The sequence below is a fragment of the Etheostoma cragini genome, chromosome 3 (genome assembly GCF_013103735.1).
Source record: "Etheostoma cragini isolate CJK2018 chromosome 3, CSU_Ecrag_1.0, whole genome shotgun sequence".
Taxonomy (NCBI): domain Eukaryota; kingdom Metazoa; phylum Chordata; class Actinopteri; order Perciformes; family Percidae; genus Etheostoma; species Etheostoma cragini.
In genome coordinates this window covers 7889284-7900761 of record NC_048409.1, presented here as the reverse complement: position 1 = coordinate 7900761, position 11478 = coordinate 7889284, and the positions used below count along the sequence as shown (strand labels likewise).

General features: G+C 39.2%; 1 protein-coding gene across 1 annotated transcript in view; it reads left to right on the top strand.

Annotated features, from left to right (window-relative positions):
• phf12b (PHD finger protein 12b) overlaps positions 1 to 6706 on the top strand; it is an 18808-nt gene extending 12102 nt beyond the window's left edge. The window contains exons 13-15 of the mRNA XM_034866669.1: positions 3225 to 3307; positions 3641 to 3779; positions 5528 to 6706. Of these exons, the coding sequence (XP_034722560.1) occupies positions 3225 to 3307; positions 3641 to 3779; positions 5528 to 5985 (680 nt within the window). The 3' untranslated portion in view covers positions 5986 to 6706. The remainder of the gene's footprint in view (positions 1 to 3224; positions 3308 to 3640; positions 3780 to 5527) is intronic.
• Positions 6707 to 11478: the final 4772 nt, after the last annotated feature.

Sequence of the window (11478 nt, the reverse complement as noted above, 5' to 3'; positions counted from 1 at the left end):
ACAATGACCCTAAACACACCTCCAAATTGTGCAAGAACTATTAAGAGCAGAAGCAGGCAGCTGGTATTCTATCGGTAACGGAGCGGCCAGCGCAGTCACCAGATCTGAAGCCCATTGAGCTGTTGTGGGAGCAGCTTGACCGTATGGTACGCAGGAAGTGCCCATCCAACCAATCCAACCTGTGGGAACTGCTTCTGGAAGCGTGGGGTGCAATTTCTCCAGATTCCCTCAACAAATTAACAGCTAGAATGCCAAAAGTCTGCAATGCTGGAATTGCTGCAAAAGGAGGATTCTTTGACGAAAGCAAAGTTTGATGTAAAAAAAATCTTATTTCAAATTCAAATCATTATTTCTAACCTTGTCAATGTCTTGACTCTATTTTCTATTCATTTCACAACGTATGGTGGTGAATAAGTGAGACTTTTCAGGAAAACACAAAATTGTTTGGGTGACCCCAAACTTTTGAACGGTAGTGTACATGTAGATTAATTTAAATGTAAAGGGGAAGATTAAAAATAGAAACTGGATCTGTGAATTCTCACAGAATCACAACTGAATTCATATCTTGCTAATGAGTCAGAATCTTACTATCCTTGAATGACAGTTTATGTCATAATAATCATATATGTTATGTTTTAGGCCTATTGGCAGACATCCATTTAAAATGTAACCATTGCCATATAAAGACCTTGTTCCCCATGTCCACTGAGCATGCTCTCTAGTAACATTTGTGTGCTCCAGTTAGCTTTGCATAAAAAATTGTTGTCGTTCACACGGCTACTTTTACTATTATACTTTAAGTAAATTTTCAAGCCTTTACTTTGTTACTTTTACTTGAGTAAAGAAGTTTAATCAGTACTTCCACTTTTCCCAGAGTATTTTTTAACACAAGTATCTGTACTTTTACTTAAGTACAGAAAGTGAGTACTTATGTCATCTCTGGCTTCTGCAGAGTGACAATGTCAATGTTTTCACTGATATGTGTTTTTAACCCCTGGTGCTGCTATGTTAAGTATCAAACCTTCAAATACTTTATTACAGAATTAATTGAAATGTGTCGGTAGCACCAAAAGTAAAATTGGCCTCAAATGCTTTTGTTCAGTTTTACGTTTTTTCTTAGCTTGCTCTTTGAATTCTAATTTTCATAATTTTAATTAGGGATGAGCCAAATACTCGGCTGAAATGAGTATCCGGTACGGATAAAGCACTTTTGCCGAGTACAATTTTCATGCGAGTAATGCGAGTCAATATCCGTAATCGGATTCAATGAAAGTCTCCACTGACTGTGTCTCCGTTCTGTGATAGGCTAGTCACAGTGCTAGTCACAGCGCCTCTCCCTTACACTATTCTGTGATAGGCTAGTCCCAGCGCCCCTCCCCTACACTATTCTGTGATTGGCTAGTCCCAGCTTCCCTCCCTACACACACAGATTCCTTCTGTTGCTGTGTGAAACTCCGCTCACACGCACTCAGAACACGGAGAAGTGAACAGCTCTCCCCCTCAGGTCCGCGGGGCTTTCCCGTTAACATTTAGGGTTTCTTCAGCTTCAGGTTTGTTTTATACTTCAGTTTGACCTAGTACCTAGTCCCCAGGAGACTTCTAGTAACCGTGGGGTTGGTTCAGACAGTGCTTGGTAGAATGCGACTCTGTTTTTTTTTTTTTTAACTGCCTGCTGGCTCTAACCAGTTTTTTTCAGTGTCTGAAACTTTCTTGCTGTGTTTTATAAAAAAAATAAAAGGCAGTTGCGGTATAAATGAATAATATTACAAATGAAGATACACACACAAACACATTCCAACCCACCGCCCCCCTCTCTCTCTGTTTCTCTCTCTCTCTCTCTCTCTCTCTCTGTATCTCTTACTCACTCACAGACACACACACTAACAATTGAGTGTGTTTGTCTGTGAGTGTGAAAATAAAAAAGAACCAAAAATAAATAAATGATCATAGATCATAGAAATATTTAAAGTAAAAAAATAAAGTTATATTGTTGAGTATGAAAACTCTTGTTTTACATTTTACTTAATAATTGCAAGCACATTGCTGTATTTATTGTTGCAAAACTTGTTATATACTGTAGGCCTATATAGTTTGTTTGTTACCACGACAACACCAATGACACTCAATGCTGATGCTGTCATGTAAATAGATTTCTAATCAGCAATAAATATAACAATTTTTGATCAACCCATATCAATTGCATGCTTAAAATAACATACCGGTTAAATTTTTTAATTTTTCCCCAATTTCCACCCCTACTTGATACCAGTGTAAAACTATACTTTTGAAACGGTGCCTACATAGTGCCTGAACCGAAAAAAACAAATCACAAAAATACCATTCCAGATGTTAAAGGATGTCTTATTTATTGCTAAAGCCATATGGTCAAATTAAAGTAACTTATTTTACCAGTCAGTTGCTGTTAAAGTACAAAAAGATGAAACACTAGATGGCACAAGGGTACACTTGACTTTCTCAAGGTGCACTTGAAATAAGTTCACAAGATGCAGTTAAGTGTTACATTGGGTCCCGCCTGAGTTATTTGTCTCTGACGGGCTCCACGGTGTCTCAAAGTTCAGCTAGTCTGCTCTGTGTCTATAGTTGCAGACTGTTGGGAAAGATAAAACTCCAAACCCCAGTGTTTTACAATAAAAATCAAAAAGTCGACAGAAAAGATTTTAAACATTGTTGTAGCAGGAGTGGTATTTCCTGTCCAGGAAATGATCAGTGAACCCTCAGCGCTTGTGACCTCCCCCAAAGTTGGAAACCTCTGGTTGGTACAACAACTTTAGCTTTTTGTTGAATTAAAGAGAGGTTATAGTTGTTGCTTTTTTAGAGCCATGTTTGTATTTCTCAAAGTAAGACATCCCAGTAAGTATTATTTTGGTATGTACCAAAACTTGGGTACTGTATTGGCAGTAATATCAAACAATATCCAGCACTGGCGTTGAACTTGTATTTTGGTGACAGTTGATACCTTGAATTCATCTTTTAATTTTTAAGACTTGGTCATATGACAAAAGACATGTTAATTGTCCCCTTTTCTCAGTGGAACCTTTTTTTTTTTTTTTTTTTAAATGGCGTTGACACAAAACAAAAAGCAGTGATTTCTGTCTGTGTAGCATTGCATCGCATCAAAAGCCTTTCAATTTTTTCAGATCATCATTTTTGAGTTTTTTTTTATAAAACTGAAACTCACTACTTTTTTAAACGTTTTTGTGAAGGTGCTGACATGGACGTGTGCCTTACAAACTATGGTCATTGCAATTACATATCGGGGAAACACGCCTGCATTTTCTATGACGAGGTATGGACTTTTAAACTGCTATACTGCTTAAATGTAGAAATGTTATTTTACTGTACCATAATTCTCCACCTCTACTAAATAAATGGTGGTATTTTGGTTGCTGGACATGGGGTACATTGTGTGTGTGTGTGTGTGTGTGTGTGTGTGTGTGTGTGTGTGTGTGTGTGTGTGTGTGTGTGTGTGTGTGTGTGTGTGTGTGTGTGTGTGTGTGTGTGTGTGTGTGTGTGTGTGTGTGTGTGTGTGTGTGTGTGTGTGTGTGTGTGTGTGTGTGTGTGTGTGTGTGTGTGTGTGTGTGTGTGTGTGTGTGTGTGTGTGTGTGTGTGTGTGTTTCAGAATACCAAGCATTATGAGTTACTCAACTACAGCGAGCATGGCACCACCGTGGACAACGTCCTCTACTCGTGTGACTTCTCTGAGAAGGCCTCGCCATCTCCACCCAGCGGGCTGGTTGCCAAAGTCCAAGGCATCATACGTTAGTAGTGTATCTTATTCTTACATAGGGGTGGGGGAAAACATCAATACAGCATAGTATCACAATTTTTTCAATGATACAGATGCCGTGTATTGATCTATTATTTTATATGTTTCAGTTTGTCTGCTTCATAATCCCATTTTGCAGCAATAAAATTGAAGTGAGAGACTCTTTGAGTGTGTCTTTTTAGATAGTGGCATGGCTAAAATATAGGAGGCGGTATTAATATCAAGTGTGGACAACGCAACGTTATGTTCATGTAACTTAGATGATGTTTGTGACAAGTCGATATTGAGTCAATATTGCCTTGTAGATGTCTTCTGACTTGGACTGTTATCCAATGTAAAATTTAGGGCAGATTGTACATTCAAGTTACGAACCACTCTTTGTTTTATGGTGTAAAATGGAAACGCAACAACTTATAACTATCTGCAGTGGAAAACAAAATTGAAAAAGCAGGCTGGGTTATTCCATGTAGTGGAAATTCGGCATTAGGTTGCATTTACACTATAGCTGTCAATCTTCTTCTTGTAATACCATTTGAATTACATTTATTGTTTTCAATATTTAATGCTCAAATGCAGCCTGTGATTAATATGTACTACACTACTCTGCTTATGCATTGTCCCTTATGCAATATTGTCTTTGCAGCAGTGGGAGAGTGTCACCTAAATAGCATTTTAATGTCTCCATTTTGTTCCCTGCTCTGTTGTGTTTTGTCTGATTGCCGCTGGCTGATGTCATCTGGTAATTAGCCACAAGGCACTAGGATTTAGCAGACTTTTTTGGAGATTGTTGCAGCCCAAAATGCCTGATGTGGGAGCTTTTGTAAAGGAAATGGCAATACAAGTTCTGATGATAAAGTTGCAGGAGAGAGAGACAGTTGCAAAAACAAATTTCTTTCTACAGTTCTTTAAAAATAAAAAGGTAACTTGATTTGGGGAGAATAAAACAACTCTAGGCTGAGTGTAACCTTACAGAAAGGGTGCTGCAAATGTTGGTATTATATGAAAATGGCTAGTGGATTTAAGACAGTCAGTGGCTTGTTGATCTTTACATGTGTGTGTGCGCCAGAAACTCAGCAGCCCCGCCCGCTGTAGGGAGCCGACAGGATTGAAGCAGCAGCCGCTTTTAGCGACTTCAGAGTTAAAAATGATTATAGCGTACATTGATGTTAAAATGTAAACAGGTTGGCAGGACGGTCTGAAATGTTTTGCAGTCTTTTGCTATACGTGTTGGTAAATGTGAGATGTTCAAGTCACACACGTCTTGGTAAACGAGGAAATTAATTTAGCCGCGTACGTGTGACACAAACCTGTTCTCACTCCATTCATTGGCTCTCAGAGTCACATACTGATACAAAGTCGGGCGCGTGGGACTGCTGGGAGTGGTTGAAATCGCAGGAAACTCTGGTTATTTGTCAAAGTTGAGGTGATTGGTCAACATTTTGAGTCACACTAAAGTCATGATGATTGCATGAATTTGCACGAAATTTGTGCAGTTGCGACATCAGAAAATCCTGGAGGGACTGTTTATTTGCATTTGTACAAAAGCTGATTCTGTTCAACCTTCTGCTCCAGTTTTTCCCGGTATACACTGCAATCCCCACTGCTGCAGCCTAAACCTATTACCCACAATCACATAAATGGGAGGACCGCCATCTGCTATTTCCTCCTTCCTTTTCTAAACTGGTGTTGTGCCTTTTGTTGGTGCCTGTTTGCAAATTTCTCCCTGTGTTCTCGGTGCAGGTCGCAGTAAGAAGCGTGAGGATGACGATGGTCCCAGCTCTGTGGTGGGTGTGTTGCCGGCTGGTGGAGTGATGAGCAGCCAGCCTCAGGGTGGCCCGGAGCAGTCGTGCAGCTGTAAGGCGAGCAGCTCCAGCCTAATAGGAGGCAGCGGGGCAGGCTGGGAGGGCACCGCCCTGCTCCACCACGGCAGCTACATCAAACTGGGTTGCCTCCAGTTTGTCTTCAGCATCACAGAATTTGCCAGTAAGCAGCCCAAAGAGGAGCAAACTACGCCTGCCGCCAGTTGCACCACCACAAGCAGCAGCAGTGCAGCCAGCACCACTACCAGCACCACCACCACCTTCACACCACCACCACCCAACACTGCCACAATGAGCATCCCGACCAGACAGGATGAGACTGACACAGAGACTGTCCCAGCCCAAGTGCCCGTTGTGCGCTCCAACTCTATTCCATAACCTGTACAGGAAGTCCCGCCCTCCCTCCTTTGTTTTGCACCTTCCAAGTCACAATGAAGGGAAAGCTGCACAGCTGGTTGGTCAACAGGGAAAAGTTTATTTTTTAATGGTTTATATCTTTGCATGAACTTGAAGTATTTTTGACAATCTCTGCGGTTTTTGAATGACTGACAAGTAACCCTCTGTTCACTTCAGACCGGACTTTGAGCAAACATTATTTACCTATGCTGAATTTTTCTTTTGCCAGTATATTGGTCGTGTATGGTGTAACAATGTTTTGTCAACCCATTTAGCACAAACCTTTTATTTTGTAGTATTGAATTCCATACATTGTAGTTTCTTTTGCTGCTTTTGCACCATAGGTAGCTATATATGTATGAAAACATACATGCTTATACACTATAATATGTATATATAATGTAAATATATATAATTCTGTGCTTCTCAATTGGAGAAACATTGGATTTCATGTAGATTTACCATTTTTTGGTTTTTAACTGTACAGTTCATGGAATTTGTGATACTGTTTAGAGTACCAGAAGTTTTGTGATAAAACTTGTTCTTAGTCTGTACTTTCCGCTGTAGTCCAACTGTAAATACTGTATTGTTTTAGCACTCATTTTAACATCTTGTGCTGCTCTGTATATAAGCACTCTTTGTCTGTTCCTGCTTGTCTGTTCAAACCTGTAAATACAGAAAGATTTTCTAAGAACAAACTCAATGGATTTGTGGTCTGTTATTTTTTGAGCTATTGTGGGTCCACTTTGGACTTTTATTTTCCGAATTCAGGCTTGAATAAAATTAAAAAACAAACAAACAAATAACACTTTAACGGCCATATTATGCACCTATTTGACAATACAACTATTCCAAAAAATACATTTCTTTTTTTTTTATGTCATAATCCAATGAGGTTTTCTTCCTGTAAAAGAAAAAAAACATGCTTCCCTTTTCTGGTACCAACAAGTAATATGACATCCACTTGTCAATCGCTTTGCAACCGTGAGTGGGTGGCATAGTGCTACCAATCATTACACAAGGCTACATCTTGATGAACGGTGCCAGCAGTATCACTCTGAACTAAAGCCTGTTCACTTACACTGCTCAAATATTTCATTTCATTGGAAAATACTTCACAGAACAGATGCTAAAATGACAATTTGCTGTCTTGTAGTTGGGAGTATTGAAATCATTGTGGTTTCCACACTACATGATTGATCAGCAACAGGGTCAAAAAAATGAATCCTCGATGTCTTGTCTCCAACCAAGATTTGTCACAAAAAAAGCATATATAAATTGAATTAAATCTTCAAGCAGCGTTCAGCCCTTGCTTCTCATTCGCGTAACATTGGGGATACTGGCCGACAATTTACACCAAGACACTGCAAATCGTCACCAATGAAAAGGGAACTCCCTGCTGAGTTCAGTAATACATGCCATGTACCCACCAGGAAAGGTGAAGGATTTCCATAAACCCACTTTCACAAGGGCCAGGACACATAACGGTTTTGTCATAAATTCACCCTGTTTGCGTTGCGAGGAACCTAGGAACAACAACGCAGTTGCTTGGCAGTCATTCACTGTGCAAACATGAAATTAACTAATGTGAATGACTAAAGTAGATATGAAAAACAAAACGAAAGAACTCAAACTAAACTCTCAAAATTTTTGTAAGCCTGCCCCTGATGCAACAACAGCTTCGGGTAACATTGCAGCAGATGGTTACGTTACAGTAACTGCAGAAAATGAGCCAGATGAGGCTGATACTGTACGCGGTAATGTTACAAAAAATGGATGGGTTTATCGCTGGGAGGGGAAAATCCCAGTATACTCACTACAAAACACTAGTCTACACCACTGGGCTTACCAGCTGAGATAACAGGGGCAACATCTGAAATGTTGCTTAGGGCCCCCAAATTGGTTAGGGCTGGATCTGCTGTAAATGCATTACAGGGATGATTTCTGGAGAACCACGAAACATTACCCACTCTGCAAAGATCTCAACAAAACAGATAGGTTTGGATAGCTTAGTGGAGAAAAGTGGCTCAAAAGACACCATAGGCATAACTCCAAGATATACCTGGGATACACATGTACTCTTATTTCTTAGCATAACATTTCAGATAATTACGTTTTTCTTTTTGTTTTCTTTGAATTACTTAAGAAAATACATCTCTTATTTCTGTTAATAGAAGGGGTCTAAGGGAACCCGACCACAAGAAAAGGCTTATTTTGTTCTGTAAAGGGAATAGAAAGGTAATCTTTTTTTTCTTCAAGAAACTCATTCTACGGTTGAGGATACTGTGTTTTGGTTTTAATAATGGGGAGATGAAGTTTATTTGAATCATGGCAGATCAGCAGAGGTCACCATCCTTTTAAAAAACTTTCAGTGTGACGTTGCAGATGCACACAGCCATTTGTTGATTCATATCATGACCCTTGATCATTTGAAATTTGTTTTGATCAACTATATGGTTACAATGACAATAGAGAAAATAAAAAACTACCCAAGCAAATTGCCTTACATCTAGATCATGTTAATTATCAGCAGGTGATTTTCACTTAGTCCAGGATGATTAATTATTTTTTAAATCATCCTGATACTACATTTAATAACTTTTGCAATGAACAAAAGTAAAGTTGATGTATTGAGACACCTAAATCCAGGAATAATTCAATACTGAATTTATACTGAATTTACAAGCTTTTGGTACATCACAACACACCTGTAGTTTTTTCTGTTTCTTTTTTAGGGCCAAGTATAATGTCTTAGAAGTATGTAGCTAAATATGCATACAAAATACCTGTTTAGGAATGGTGATGTGAATGTTTAATCTTTAATCATCACGCTACTTTAGTGTCTGTGTCGGAGCAATTGCAACGAAGTGCAATCTCCTGGAATGTCAATATAAAGGGTTAGCATTTATCAATTTCTGTAAAAAACTAAAACTGCAATGAGGGTGTATTTGCAGAAAGTTTCAACGTGATCTTACTGAAACACATATGAGCTATTAAAGTCCAGAGGTTTATAAATTAATTAAAAGCATTTGAGATGTATTTAATACCTTTAGTTAGTATTGTAGTTACTCTGCAGATTCAGATTCATAATACAACGTACAGACTAGACTAGACTTGTCTCAGGACTTTCCACACAAAAACATGAGTTGAGGATGTGTTTATGTGCAACTTTCACCATATAAAACTTCCAAGTAAACAACTTGCCATTGATGTGAGAAAGTAGGATACATTTAACAAGAAAAAGCAGCCTACATGTGTAACACTGAGTTATTTGCATTATTTATATTTGTATGTTGATAGCAGTAGTAATTATAACGACGAACAAATGCATGCATTCAATTATTTTTGCACATTTTATAGTAAATCCCACCTTTGTAAATAGGTTTCGGGTTGACCTTGTCCTGCTGCAAGTTAACATTACCACATTATGGGGCAGGGGTTAAAAAATAAAAACACATTTCCTGTCCTGGCCCGCTTAACTGTGCCGGACAGAGCCTGCACGCTCCACAGTCTGCAGCTATTCATAGCTGCAGACCCCTTTCAACTTAACAGGCTCAGAGAAAAAGTGTGCTTCTAAAAGTAACTATAATGACAATTTGGAAGTACATTTTAATATTGAATAACAGTAAACAACAAATAAACAATCCTTGTCCTTGAGTACTGAGACACACTTGCATCCAATTCATATGTATTTTTCATTTTTCAAAAATAAACTATTTACCATGCATTCTAGACCATGTATTCTAGACAAGCTAAAGGGTGCCGTATTTATTCTTTATAATCTTTTTTGATCACACTTGTTAACATGTTTTTAAATGTATATATACAAAATTAACCCATTTGAAATATAATATGGTTAAATCACAAACCATATTTTGAGGATTGGTTATGCCATATTTCGACATCTCCAAATTATGAAACAATTGCAATATGTAACGCATATGCATGCTAAACATTTTTTTTCAAAAAAGAAACTAGCATTTAACATTTAACATATATAGTCATGGTTGAGGAATTTGCGGCAAATATTTTTAGAGTTACAATGCAATAAAAGCATTTTTTGAAGCAGGGATAAAAGTCAACTCCCTTTGAGTGTACATCTGTGACTATCAAATAGACTCTTGGACAACGTTAAAGTAAATATTTTTTGGGAGTTGATCCTATTTTGGTTAACCTATTTCAGGAGTTAGAACTAGACTCTTGTTAGAGTTAACACACAAATCATGGGTCATGTGATGTAATGCCAAGAGGCGCTGTACAATATATCCTTAGCGTAGCCAGGGACATTTGTCCTCAGCATGGAGTAGAAACATCACGGAATCTAAGAATGTTGAAAGGAAAATACATATAAGCTCATGCGGACCTGAAGCCATTCAAGACCAAGATTGCGGAGCTGTGCTTGGATCAACAACAAGCAGCAGTCTAATAATACACGGGTAACATTTTTGCACTCTAAAGCATCGGCTTCCTATAAAGCCCTAGTACATGTGTTGTTCAGCTCCCTTTTTAAAAATAGCTCAGGTGATAGAGCAAGCGCCCACATATAGAGGTTTACTCCTCGACACAGCGGGCCGGGTGCGACTCCGACCTGTGAGCCTTTGATGCATGTCACTTGCCCTCTCTTTCTCCCCTTTCGTGCATTTAGCTGTCCTGTCAAATAAAGACCTAAAATGCCCAATACATTATTTTAGATAAAAACAATGGCTCAGATTAAACCTGAATCTCTTGTTCTGCTTCTCTGATGCCGCTCAACCTAGCTCCACAACTTTTTATGTCACGGTCAGCGGCATCAACTTGAAGCGGACGTCTGCTCCTCCTCCATCGCGCTCGCCTAAAAGAAGCTCAAGTGACGGGGCATAATTGCTAGGACCGTCAGTCAATCAGTCAGGATACAGATCCCTCGTGATGTTCTGGCATCAGTTCGGATGACCAGTGGACAATCTGTTCACGAGCAAGGAGAATGCTCTATGCTTACTTTGGTTCTCCATGAGGCCAACCGAAGCTGACATGTTGGGAGTGGACGTGCTGGCTCACTTGATCTGGCCCCCCAGCCTGCTGTATGGCTTTCTGCTCCTGCGTATCATAATGCAACTGCTTCACTGGGTCCAGGATACAACCAGGTGATTCCCATACCTGGTTTGCCTAACGGAGGCAGGTCCTTGGCCAGTCCTGGATCATTTTTTCCGGTCCTTTTTTTAATTAGTTGTAGTGTAAAGTACATAAGTAAAGCCAGTACAATCAAAGTCCTTTTTAGGCAGGTCTACCTGCGGCAATCTTGCAGTTCAGGCAGTTATTATCAGCAGGAGTACAGCAAGGGATGTAATATGTGTATGCTACACAGCTGCAGTACTGGCTTTACTGATTGTCTAAACGTAACAGCATAGGTTATGTTAGAAATAATAACTAACTTCGCGTTCGTTTGGACTCTGAGGAAAAGGAGGCTGAGGGTCGAATTGAGAATTTAGGAAAAGGTTT